This window comes from Equus przewalskii, chromosome 11, assembly GCF_037783145.1.
Source record: "Equus przewalskii isolate Varuska chromosome 11, EquPr2, whole genome shotgun sequence".
Lineage (NCBI taxonomy): Eukaryota > Metazoa > Chordata > Mammalia > Perissodactyla > Equidae > Equus > Equus przewalskii.
Genome location: NC_091841.1, coordinates 12,416,714 through 12,430,634, shown reverse-complemented (window position 1 = coordinate 12,430,634; position 13,921 = coordinate 12,416,714). Strand labels below are relative to the sequence as shown.

General features: G+C 41.8%; 1 protein-coding gene across 3 annotated transcripts in view; it reads left to right on the top strand.

The window, feature by feature from the left end:
* LOC139074335 (ubiquitin carboxyl-terminal hydrolase 25-like) overlaps positions 1 to 10,960 on the top strand; it is a 126,228-nt gene extending 115,268 nt beyond the window's left edge. For all 3 annotated transcript variants that reach the window (XR_011523851.1, XR_011523847.1, XM_070563880.1), the window contains one exon: positions 10,696 to 10,960. Coding sequence is in view for 1 of the 3 variants with exons in the window: in XM_070563880.1 (XP_070419981.1) it covers positions 10,696 to 10,774 (79 nt within the window). In the remaining 2 variants the exon portion in view is untranslated. The remainder of the gene's footprint in view (positions 1 to 10,695) is intronic.
* Positions 10,961 to 13,921: the final 2,961 nt, after the last annotated feature.

Sequence of the window (13,921 nt, the reverse complement as noted above, 5' to 3'; positions counted from 1 at the left end):
AATCCTATCAAAGTTGTAACATTTTTCACAGAAATGGAACAAAGAATCCTAAATTTATATGGAACAACAAAAGACCCCAAATAGCCAAAGGAATCCTGAGGGAAAAGAACAAAGCTAGAGGTATCCCACTCCCTGATTTAAAAATATACTACAAAGCGGGCCGGCCCAGTAGCACAGCGGTTAGGCGTGCACGTTCTGCTTTGGTGGCCCAGGGTTCACCAGTTCAGATCCCGGGTGCAGACATGGCACCACTTGTCAAGCCACGCTGTGGTAAGCATCCAACATATAAAGTAGAGGAAGATGGGCACGGATGTTAGCTCAGGGCCAGTCTTCCTCAGCAAAAAGAGGAGGATTGGCAGCAGATGTTAGCTCAGGGCTAATCTTCCTCAAAAAAATATATATATATGTATATACTACAAAGCTATGGTAACCAGAACAGTATGGTACTGGCACAAAAACAGACACACACATCAATGGAACAGAATCGAGAGCCCAGAAATAAACTTACACATATATGAACAGACAATTTTCCACATGGGAGCCAAGAGCATACAATGGAGAAAACAGTCTCTTCAATAAATGGTGTTGGGAATACGGGATAGTCACATGCAAAAGAATGAAAGTAGACCATTATCTTACACCATGCACAAAAATCAACTAAATATGCATTAAAGACTTGAATGTAAGACCTGAAACCATAAAAACTTCTGGAAGAAAACATAGGCAGTACATTCTTTGACATCAGTCTTAGCGGCATTTTTTCAAATATCATGTCTGACCGGGCAAGGGAAACAACCGACAAAACAAACAAATGGGATTACATCAAACTAAAAGCCTTCTGCACAGCAAAGGAAACCACTAACAACATGAAAAGACCACCTAACAATTGGGAGAAGATATTTGCAAACCATTTATCAGATAAGGGGGTAATATCCAAAATATACAAAGAACTCATGCGTCTCAACAACAAAAAAACCAACAACCCAATTAAAAAATGGGCAAAAGATCTGAACAGAGATTTCTCCAAAGAAAATATATCGATGGCCAACAGGCATATGAAAAGATGCTCAAACATCCTTAACTATCAGGGAAATGCAAATCAAAACTACACGGAGAAACCATCTTACTCCAGTCAGAATGGCTATAATTAGCAAGACAGGAAACAACAAGTGTTGGAGAGGATGTGGAGAGAAGGGAACCCTTGTTCACTGCTGTTGGGAGTGCAAACTGGTGCAGCCACTATGGAAAAAATTATGGAGTTTCCTCAGAAAAATAAGAATAGATCTACCATATGATCCAGCTATCTCACTTCTGAGTATTTATCCAAAAAAATTTGAAAACACAAATGCATAAAGATACATGCACCCCTACCTTCATCGCAGCATTATTCACAATAGCCAAGACTTGGAAGTGACCTAGGTACCCATCAAGGGATGAATGGATAAAGAAGATGTGGGATACTACTCAGCCATAAGAAATTATGAAATCAAGCCATTTGTGATAATGTAGATGGACCTTTAGGGCATTATGCTAAGCGAAATAAGTCTAAGGGAGAAAGTCAAATACCATATGATCTCAGTCACAAGTAGAAGATAAAAACAACAACAAGCAAACACATAGCAACAGAGATTGGATTAGAGGTTACCAGAGGTGAAGGTGGGGGAGCACAAAAGGGATGATTAGGCACATGTGTGTGGTGATGGATTGTAATTAGTCTTTGGCTGGTGAACATGATGTAATCTACACAGAATTTGAAATATATTATGATGTACACCTGAAAGTTATGTAATGTTATAATCCAATGTTACTGCAATAAAAAGTATTAAAAACAAAGAATTTGGTTTGAGGTCTGGGGGTTTCTCTCATATAATTCTCTTTAAACAGTTCATAGATGGGAATTGTTTCTGTTGATATTATAGCAGAAGCTACACTGGACTCAAAATTAAAGACAACATGCTCACTATAGGGATATCTGATTCAAGGAAAGAGTTTGTAGTGGATGTTGTAAGCAACCCAGATGCCTCTTCAGGATGAAGGTGCTCATTCCCTCAGCTCTAGGAGTGATGGCTGCTCAGAGCTCACAGTTGCTGCTTCCCCCAGAAATTGGCCCTCCCCCAGGGAGGTACCAATATCATTCTCTTCCTCCAGTAGGCTGCAATCAATGACTGGCCAATTTATTAGTAAAAAGGCCTGGGCCTCTTGCCTTAGCTTAGGACAACTCTATAGGGCCATCCCAGCTCTAAAGCTCCTTGTGGTATCATCCAAGACCTTTTGTGTTACTGCATCATGGTTCAACTTCTCCCTCTGCTCAATTCTTCTTCCTTAACTCCTTTATAGATGTTGACCTTGAGGGCACTTCCCAGTAAATTTTTACACACACACTCAGTCTCAGAGGTGTTTCCTAGGGAACTCAACCTACAGATCTACAATCAAAGAGGAGAAAACATATGCAAATATTAATACAATTGAAATTGTTTTTGCCTGACTTAGAGAGAAGAGAGTTCTAACTTTTGAGCAGGCTTGCCAAGCTTGTTTAACAACAATATGCATAAACCAAAATGTGTATCTTAAGTCTTGAACTACAGGTGTGATAAACAAAACATTTTATTTGTATCTACCTGTCTAGCACCTTCATAACCTCCTATCACTGAAACCCAAGAAATCTGAACAGTTCTGAGTAACTGTTTTTTTCTTTTTCTCTTACTGGCTTCTGTCAAGCCCTGGATGGAGAACCAAAAATATTTAAGGAAAGTGCTCCAAAGCATAGGGTCTCCTGAGGCATAGGACCTGGAGTAGGGGCTCCACATGCCTGTGTCTAAAGGCAGCACAGGCTATGAGTGTCAGTTTAGGCCTATTAACTAGCTACAGAAGGAGGAACTATTCTTTTATGCTGATTGTTTCTATCTTCCCTTTTTTCCCCACTTCCTTATATCAAGAGCATGGTGGTAGCTAACATTTTAGGATTCAGATGGGATAAAGATTGAATTAACAGCATCCTATTGAAGTATGACTAAGTCCCCTGTGTAAAGTAGATAAAATTTTTATACAAAATGAGGACAAGTGTAGACACTGAGAGGCATTGGGGTAGGCTATCCTGAACACTCTCTGTTTGCACACCAGCTCCGCTCTTCGCTCTTATTCACCATGCTCTATGTCTGTGAGGTGATTTTCATGGACGGCTTCAATGGGTTCTTCTACACTATGGTTCCTGACTAGGTTTAGCCGATGTGGTGTGCACCAACATGAGATCAGCATGAGAGGAGCGTGAGTCTGGTGTGTTTGCTCTCCTGGAACCTTCTTCGTAGGCCTGTGTGTTGGCAATGACTGCATTGCTCTAAAGTCCACAGTTCCTGTCCATCAGCCCTCTCCTACAGCTACAACTCTCCCTCCTTTCTGTCTCCATCAGCCCAGAAGTAATACAGAATTTCAACTGTTGTTAGCCCCTGGTTCCTTCACCATTCCTTGTTGTCTTCCCTTGAGCCTGCTACTCTAGACTATCTAATGAGTTATCTTCATTTATCTCATCCAAGTGTGTGCTGTTTCCTCTCATATCCTTGACCAATACAATCCCCATGGGTGCCTCATGATCATAAGATGCTACTCCACCTCCAGACTCACGTCAGCATTTCAGCTGGGAAGAGGAAGGAAGTGAAGAGCAGGAAATATTGGTATCTGTATCATGAAAGGAAACTTGTCCAGAAGTCCCCACCAGACTTACCTTTACATCACATTACCCAGAATTATGTCACGTGACTGTGTGCAAAATAATGCGTTTTCTGCTGCTGCTGTTGTGCGGAGTGTTTTAAAGACACCAGTTTGGTCCACTTAGTTGGTACTGCTAGTCTTGTATATCCTTGCTGATAGTCTGTCTAGTTGTACTATCCATTATTGAGAGTAGGGCATTGAAGTCTCCAAATTTATTGTTGAATTATCTATTTCTTCCTTCAATTCTGTCAGTTTTTGCTTCAGGGACTTGGAGCTCTGTTTTTAGGTGCATATATGTTTATAGTTGATATCTATAATTGTTAAATCTAGTACTTTTTTTTGTCTCTAGTAAGACTAGTAAATCTAGTAAGATTCTTTATAAAGCTATTTTGTCTGATATTAATATTGCCAATCCAACTCTCTTATGGTTAGAGTATTCACGGTATATCTTTTTCCATCCTTTTACTCTTATTTGTGTGTTTAAATCTTAAGCATATCTGTGGTAGAAAGCATATAGTTGGATCTTGTTTTTTTATCTAGTCTGGGAATTTCTGCCTCTGGTTGGTTTGGAGTGTTTAATCTATTTATATTTAATGTTAGCTAAGTATTGATATGGTTGGGTTTATAACAGTTATTTTGCCATGTCTTCTTATGTTTCATATCCTTTTTCTCTGTTCTCCCCATATCACCCTCTTTTGTATTAAATATATGTTTTCTAGTGTACCACTTCATCCCTTGGTTGATATTTTTTAGGTTTTTTAATTTAGTCATTACTCTATGAATTATAACCTGTATCTTAACTTATCATAATCTACTTCAGATTAATACTAACTAAATTCCAGAAAATGCAGAAACTTTGCTACAATATGGCTTCATTCTCTTCCTCTCTTTTGTGCTATTAATGTTATATTTATTACTGTATTTAAATCCAAAAATACAGTGTTATAATTATTGCTTTATGCAATTTTGTCTCTAAAGAATATCTTTAGAAGATATCTTTTGTAAATACCTTTTCTAAAGAGAAGAAAGGAGCAAAAACATATTTTTAGAGTCTTCTATATTAACCTGCATATTTATCATTTCCTGTACTCTTCATTTCTTCCTATGGATTCAAGATACCATCTTGTGCCATTTTCTTGCTCTAATATAGGTCCATTTCCTTCGCCTCTTTTGTGCTCTTATTGTAAAATATATTATATCTTTATAAGTTATAAGCCCAACAATACAATTTTATAATTTTTAATTTGTGTAATTATATTTTAAGTTAAGAGAAAAATATATATGCATGCTATCTTTTATAATTTCTTATGTAATTACTTTTATTGACACTCCTGAGTTTTTCATGTGGATCTGAGCTACCATGTGAGACCAGTTCCTAAAACACTTTAACTCCTTTAATTCCTTTAATATTTCTTTTAAAGCAGGTCTACTAACAATAAAATTTTCTCATTTTATCTGGGAATGTCTTTATTTTGCCTTCATGTTTAAGGATAGTTTTTCTGGATACAGAATTCTTGGCTGATTTTTTCAGTTTTTCAAATATGTAATCTCCCTGCCCTTTGGCTTATGTCATTTCTCATGAGAAGTCATTTAGCTAGACTTGCCAAGAAAAAAAGAGAGGGGACTCAAATAAAATTAGAAATGAAAGAGAAGATATTGCAACTGACACCACGCAAATATAAAGGATCATAAGAAACTACTATCAACAATTACATGCCAACAAATCAGACAATTTATAAGAAATGAATAAATCTCTAGGAACATACAATCTACCAAAACTGAATCATGAAGAAATAGAAAATCTGAACAGACCGATTAAGAGTAAGGAGATTGAATCAGTAATCAAAAACCTCCCAATAAAGAAACAAACTAATTATCCATCAATGGTTGAATGGATAAACAAGAATGTAATATTATTTAGTCTTGAGAAAGAAGGTAATCCTGCCATTTGTGACAACATTGGTGGACTTTGAGGTCATTTTGCTAAATGACGTAAGTCAGAGTAAGAAAAATACTGCGTGGTATCACTTACATGTGGAATCTTAGAAAAAGTCAAACTCACAGAAACAAAGAGTAAAAAGTGGTTGCCAGAGGGCTGGCCCCGTGGCTGAGTGGTTAGTTTCGCGCACTCCGCTGCAGGCGGCCCAGTGTTTCTTCAGTTCGAATCCTGGGCTCAGACATGGCACTGCTCATCAAACCACGCTGAGGCAGCGTCCCACATGCCACAACTAGAAGGACCCACAACGAAGAATATACAACTATGTACCGGGGGACTTTGGGGAGAAAAAGGAAAAAAATAAAATCTTTAAAAAAAAAAAAAAAGTGGTTGCCAGGAGCTTGAGTGTAGGAGAATTAGGGAAAGGTTGTTAAAAGGGTACAAATTTTCAGCTATAAGATGAATAAGGTCTGAGGATTTAATGTGTAACATGGTGACTATAGATGATAACACTATATTGTATAATTGAAATTTGCTAAGACGGTAGGACCTAAATGTTCTCACCAAAAACAAATTACTTCAAAGATGAAGATATGAGGTTGTGAGGTGATGGATGTGTCAATTAACTAAATGGGGAATCCTTTCACAATGTATGTGTATATCAAATCACCATGATGTTCACTTTAAATATCTCACCATTTGATTTGTCCACTATACCTCAACAAAACTGAAATAAAAAATAGAAATAAAAAAAGAATAGTACTACGGACTGAATTGTGTCCTCCAAAAATTTGAATTCAAAATACCAATATGCTGGTATTTGGAGATGGGGTCTTGGGGGGCAATTAGGTTAGATGAGGTCATTAGGGTGAGGCCCTCATAATGGGATTAGCAGCTTTATAACAGGAAGAGAGAAAGAGTTCTCTCTGTGCCATGTGAGGACACAGCTGGAAGGCAGCCTTTGCAAGCCAGGGAGAGAGCACTCCCCAGGAAACCAAATCCACCAGCATCTTGACCTTGGACTTCCAGCCTCCAGAACAATAAGAAAAAATTCCTGTTGCTTAAGCCACATAGTCTGTGGTATTTTGTTATAGCAGCCTGAGCAGACTAATACAGATGAATACATCTAGATAGACTGATATTGAAAGAGCTCCATAATATATTAAGTAAAAAAAAAGTTGAAAAACTATGCATAACATAATACTATAAACATAAAAGATAATAACTTGTTGATTGAGTCCACATATTCTCAATTGTTTCCACTAACCCTCCAGATATTGGCCTCTATATATTTAGTAGAAAAAGTTCTCTGCTGCTACAAATATCGCCAAGGGAAGAAAAAGGGCCAATTAGTTCTCTGTTCTGTGAGTTCAATGATCAGTCAGTCCTTTACTTTCTGGGGCCCGTGCCAAGCTCTATGGCATGAGGACAGACTTTGGAAACTAATTATACTCTAAGGAGCTGAGGCAAAGAGTTAGGAAAAGTTTGCAAAGGAGCAAATTAGTGTCACCCCTGGGGGGTTCTTCAGAGCTGCCTGAGAATTTCTTTCACCTCCTTGAGATTCTCAGGAGCTTCAGATAAGTAATTAAAGGTATGATCAGAGGCTGCAAGAACACATCCTCAGTAAATGTGCAAGTTGCTGATGAGCCAGAACTTGCAGTTGCAGACTGCTCCTGTGACTGTACTGGGACCAAAACCAGGACTCGACATCTCCCAGTACCTCTGTTATATCCATAAAACAAGACATTCAGGAGCAGCTGGGTCGCCATGCCAGTGCAGGAAAACAGAGGCCTTTTCTTTCCCAACTACTCCTTCCCCAGCCAGGTGGCTCTGGAAGGGAGGAGGATACCACCATTTATGGAATCTCTACCATGTGCCAGGCACCATGCTAAGCACCTTATCCATTGGCCTGACCAGAACACCAATATCCACAGTTCTCTTCTTCCTGGGTACACAGCAAAATGCTATTTCCCAACCAATAGAATGTGGATAAAAATGATATATGTCGCTTCCAAACCTGGCTCATAGAAACTTCCCACACATTGTCTCTCTCCTCATTTGTTAGCTGGATGGTGACACTCAGGATGACCTTGAGAGGCTAAAGGTGGTGGAACCTGTACCAGCGTAGGTCCTTGAATGGTGGCAACCACACTAAACTGCGACATAGGTATAAAGGCATTGAGATCTGGGAGTTATTTATTATAACAGCAGTTAGTTCACCCAACTCATGCGATCTATTTCACCATCTGGAAAATACAAATTAAATCACATCTTTTATTTGCCCAACTAATGGCCCCTAGGCCACATCTGCCTTAATAGCAGAAGTCCATTATCTCTCACACACTTCTGGATCCTATATCCATCTCCAACCACCCAAGAACTTCTGAAGAATACTCAATCTATTGGACTCCTGCTTCCGAAGACCCAGTAGGAAGAAAATTAACAGTCTGACCAGGCATTGTCTTTGGTCATTGCCGCATCATCGGTCCTGCATAATCTGATGGGCATAGGTCTGCCACTCACTGCCGCAGTGCTGCTGCTGCAGGCCTAGACCCCTGCCGTGCCACGGCCAGACTCCAGATAAGAACTCCCAGGCCATAGTTCTGTTTGTTCACCCTCCCATGCTCAGCTATTGCTCCCCCAAAACACAATGGTCCAGGATGGCTGGATCCAGAGGGGCTTCCAGCCCCAGGCACATGCTGCAACATGCACTTCCCATATACGCCCCAATGCTGAACCTGCATCCCCAACACAGATACCCCATTCCCTCATGGGGGGCTCCCTCTTTAATATTCTTTTACACTGATGGATCATGGTCAATGTCACCCTGAACCAACAAAAAGGTTTCTTTAACTGCAAATCTCAGAGACCAAAAGTTAGGGAGTCTCAGCACTTTCCTTCCCAGAAAGCCTCTTGCTCTGTATGAAAATTGTGCATACCAAGGGGAGAGGCACTTTGTGCTCTGCCTCGGGAAAGACGTAATAATAATAGGCTCCTACACTCACGACATCTGCATTATTAAGTAGGGCACTCAACTTCTCAGAGCAAAGACATATACTCCAAGGGAACGTCCTGCCTCCGCCTATATAAAGAAGCAGCTAGCAGTTAACCATGAATTTTGCACACATTATTTCATTTACAGGTGTAAATGCTTTTATTATTCTCATCTTACAGAAGAAGAACGAGAGGCCCAAAGAGGTGGAGTGGCTTGTCTGCAGTATCACAGTTAGTAGCTGGTCAGCTAGGACACCAACCAGGTCCATCTGAGCCCAAAGCCAAAAGCAGTCTCTGACGCTCAGGAATCTGGGGGTGGCTTAGCCAGGTGGTTCTGGTTCAAGGTCCCCAGGAGGTTGCAGTCAAGCTGTCGGCCAGGCTGCAGTCATCTGAAGGCTTGCCTGGGACAATCTGCTTCCAAGATCACTTGGCTGTTAGCAGGAGGTTCAGTTTCTCAGCAGGTGGGCCTCTCATAGGGCTGAGAGAGAGAGAGAGAAGCTACAGAATCTTTTACAAACTAATCTCGGAAGCAACATACCACCACTTCTGCTGTATCCTGTTGGTCACACAGACAAAACCTGGTACAATGTGGGAAGGGACTACAGGGGGGTGTGAAGACCAGGAAGCAGTATCATTGGGCGCCATCTTGATAGTTGGAGACTACATAGGATTTTTTCTTCTTGTTTTTTCTTATCAAAATTTCCTAAATTTTTTTACTGTGAACATATTATATGATAAATTACAAGGGAAAAAGCTACCGACTGCTGGCAAGGGCACTTCCTTAGCCCTGTTGTTGATTTTTAGGCATCTTCTCTCAACACCTTGGTTCTTTTTCCAATCCTCTTTTCTCCATTGCCCTCTCGCAACCTCAAGGATTGTTTCCTCAGCACGGTCCTCTGGCACCATCTAGTGGCCACATTCAAAACTGCTGCACGCACCCAACTGCTGCTCAACTCCTACAAGAAAGTGACTTTGATGGGGTGTAATGGGTAAAGCCTACGGTCTCATGTTTTTCTCAGAGCTTCCAGGGATCTTCCACGTTCGGCCCGGAAGGGAACTGTGAAATCCCAGAAGGGATGGGAGGGCTGTCAGAACTTTGGGGAGCAGTGCCTAAACCTCTATTCTCCCTGCCTCCTAAGCCTTCTGGTCCCCAGATGCCAACCAGCCTTCTACCCTGGCAGACCCACACACAGCCAGGGGCAAGAAGGTAGTCCCTTGTTTCCTCCAGCTTTATAGCTCAGAACCTAAGATCCAAAACTTAACTTTCGTTTTTAACAAACTGCTAGAAACAGGAGGTACTCCAAAAAAGTGAATTCACATTCTTTTTAAAGAACTTTGTAAAACTTAACAAATATATTTAAAAATATCATAGCTTATTTTTTGAGTCAAGGAGAAAAAAATGCTAAGGTTTAAATTAATTTTTTTTTTTTTGCTGAGGAAACTTAGCCCTGATCTAACATCTATTGCCAATCTTCCTCTCTTTTTGCCTAAGGAAGACTGGCCCTGAGCTAACATCTGTACCAATCTTCCTCTATTTTGTATGTGGGTCACCACCACAGCATGGCCGATGAGTTGTGTACATCCACACCGGGGAACTGAACCCGTGAACCCAGGCCACCAAAGTGGAGTGCACTGAACTTTAACTACTATGCCATGGGGCAGGCTCTCTTAATTAACTATTCTTAATAAGTATGCCATATTCACTGAGAGAAATTTAAAAATTTAAGCAAGCAGAAACAAAGTAAAATCCCACCCTTATATTATTCTGGAGTTGTCTTTCTTTTATGCATTTTCCTAATTTTTAATGAGATTATTCTCTCCTTGTAGTTCTATAAATTGCTTTTCTCGTTTAAGCTTTATGTGTTCTAAGAGCACAGGTGATCTTTGGTTTTTATCTCCCACGAAGCCTCAGTTTCTTGGCTGTACCTGGCAGTCTTCATCAAACTAAGTGCTAGGAGCAGAAGACACTTGAATGTTGGGGCATTTTTCACGTTAGCCTGTTTTTTTAAAAAAGTCCACAGCTAACAACTTGCATCCGCTTGCCTCCCCCAAACCCATAGTGGATGCAGAAGACTCTGGGAGAACTTTGGCCTGAATCAGAGCATGAAGACTGTTGATCTGTTCCCCCAGCCCAAGTGATGGCTCTGAGCAGCAAGCCCAGCAGCGCTAACTACATCACGATCTTCAGCGAAGTCCTCGAGGGTACACGTGTGGGCAAAACCTGACTGTTTTCTTTCATGTGATAGATATCTCCAGGTTCTGCTCCTAATTTTCTGTGTTAAGAAATTGACTGTTTTAAATACAATCATCTACTGTTGAAAGCGATGACTAGGATCCAAGCATTGGAGTTGATTCAATTCCACTTCTACCAATTACTTGCTGTGAAGCTAAGTGTTTTAGTTATTGCCACAAAAATGCTACATAATAAATGACCCCAAAGTCATAGATTCTCAAGGAATAAATTATTGTCATGGACGTGCAGGTCAGCCAGGGGCCAGCTAACCTGGGCAGGGCTGGGCCAGGTGTCTCTGCTCCAAGGTAGAGCCCAGCTGGGCTTGGCTGGGACAGCTCTGCTCCACAGGTATTCATTCTGGGCCCAGGCTCATCGGGCAGCAGCTGCCCAGGGGAGCTTCCTTCCATGGCAGTGGTTGAGGTACAAGAGGGTGAACAAAACAAGCAAAGTTCCTTATGGTCTATGTTCAGAAATGGTACTGTCACTTCTGCCCACATCCACGGTCCAAAGCAAATTGCACAACCTTGTCTTGAGTCAAAGACAAGAAAGCTGGGGAGGGCATCAGCCCACCGTCATCATATACCTCCAATTCACCATCTCTCCATCTTTACTGCCACCAACCTCACCAAGTTACCATCGGTTATTTCCAAAACCATTGCTAAACCAGACCCTCTGACAGCTTTCCCTGTTTCCAGTCTTCCCTCCTACAATCCATTCCCCACACAGTGACCAGCACAGTCAAAACACTCCCTTTGGAAACCCTGATGGCCTCCCACTGCTCATAGACTAACGTCCCATCTCTTTACTGTGGCTTATGAAGCCTGACACGATCAGACCCCTGACTCCCTCTCTGGCTTCATACTGTGCTCTCAGCTCCCTCTCCAGCTATGCTCCAGGGACCGCAGTCTTCTGTTGTTCAAAAGGGCCAGACTCCTTCCTGCCTCAGGGTGTCGGCACACTCTGTCCCTTCTGTCCACTTCCTCCACGGCTGCCTTCTCATTCTAGCTGCAATGTGTCAGCAATACATGTTCAATTTTTTTTTTTTTAATTTCCTGTCTCTCCCATAGGCCCTTAAATTCCACAAGGACAGTGATCATGCCAGTCTTGTACACAAATGTACATACCCAGAGCCCACTGCCAGCCCACAGTAGGTGATCCATAAAAATTTAAATTGATAAATGAATAGCAACCACTTATTGGGTGTTTCATAGGTCCCAGGCAATATGCTGCATGTCTCAGCATATTATTGCATCAAAATTATAACCAAATTCATTTGTACAGAAAATTTACCTGTCACCTTGTTTCTTACTGAACTTACCCTCAAGCCCCCTCACTGCTGAGCAGTAGGGTCCAAGACATGAGGGTGGACCCCTGGACACTTTCCAGTTGAAGGTGTGATGGCCAGATGACATTGGGGCTCAAAACACCCATGGGAAGATGTCCTCTGAGGGACCTAAGTCTCTAAACTTCCTCAGCTTTGTGGAAATCAATTTTTAAAAACTTCAGTTAAATGGAGTTGAGAAGGCCTGTAGGGGGAGCTCTCATGTCTTAGCACACAAGATCAATTACACCAAACAGGAAGAAATGGAGGCTCCCATCTTAGACAGGAAGTAAAACGACTTTACTACTGAAGGAAGACTTCTCTCTCCACCCAGCCACAGCCCAGCCAATGAGAAGTTATTGTCACCTTGAGCTGTTACTTTCCCCCAATGGACTTACCTTTAGAACAGCCCGACCTCCTACTTTTTCTCTATAAAGGCAGCTCCCCTCCTTTGTTTTCCACATTTGCCTGTGGGTTGCCATAGCATGCACATCCCAAACTACAATTCTTTTGGCTGTTCTTGAATAAACTCATTTTGAGGATAAAATAACAGGCGAATTTGTTTTTTAAGTTAATAGCTTTAACGAGACGTCAACCCGTGCCCACATCTGTTCAGGCACGCAGGGCTGTGTATTCAACAACCCACAGATGCTGCACTCCCAACACTCTGGACAACCTTCAGCTCTCTGCCACCTAATGCTTATCAAAAGTAGAAAGGTTCTGTGATTTCCACTCAGTCACTCTGGGTAGGGAAGAACTAACGCTCGGGCCTCCTAACTTTTGGATGCATACCATTCTCTGTACCACAGTATATCCACAAGCATCCTTTTAAAAGCAAAATACTTTCTATCCTCAGTCAGGGGAGTATTTCTGTCTGTAATAATTAATTTGTGATATGCTCCAGATCTGTGCTTTTTGCCTGATCAGAAAAGTATATACAGCAACAGACCTTGGGCAGATGTGGACATACTGAGGGATGCCGTGCCTAGAAAACTGATCTTATTTCACCCAGTAATTCCCAGTAGACAACTCAGGAATGTGCTGGAATTGTTACTAGCTCTTTAGTACTTGGAAAGCAGGCCAGCATTTAGCTTTAGTCTCCAGATGGTTGGGAGAGGTGAGGAGGATGGGAGAAAGAGAGAGAGAAAAAGAAAGGGAGTGAGGGGAGAGGGAGAGAGAAGGTCAAGGCCAACTCCTGGAAAGCTCTGATAGGACCCTGCCTGCTCTGCCCACTGTCGATGACCACCGAGAACCTGGGGTGACCTAAGGGCTAGGGAAACGTGTCCCACTGAAAGTGCTGTTCTGTGTGGTCAATTATGTCCTTTACTCCTACTAACCAGCCAAGAGTCTGATGGTGTCCTTCCTTCCACCCTATCATGGTCACCCTTGTGACCACCATGCAGTTTCCATCAAAGGAAATTCTTGTTGTTAGTACTATTGACTCTTATTGACCCTGTGTACAGCAGAGCAGACCCTGCCCCGTCTTTTTGTGCCCGCCTCTCACGTGGTTCCAGCACTCTATCAGACTATGCTCCCCTGCTATTCATAGGATTTTCATGGCCAATTTTTTCGGAAACGGGTGGCCAAGTCCTTCTTCCTAGTCTGTCTTGGTCTGGAAGTGCCACTGAAACCTCTCCACCATGGGTGACCCTGCTGGTATTTGAAGTCCCAGTGGCAGATCTTTCAGCATCACAGCAACATGCAGCGACCACAGTATGACAACTGACAGATG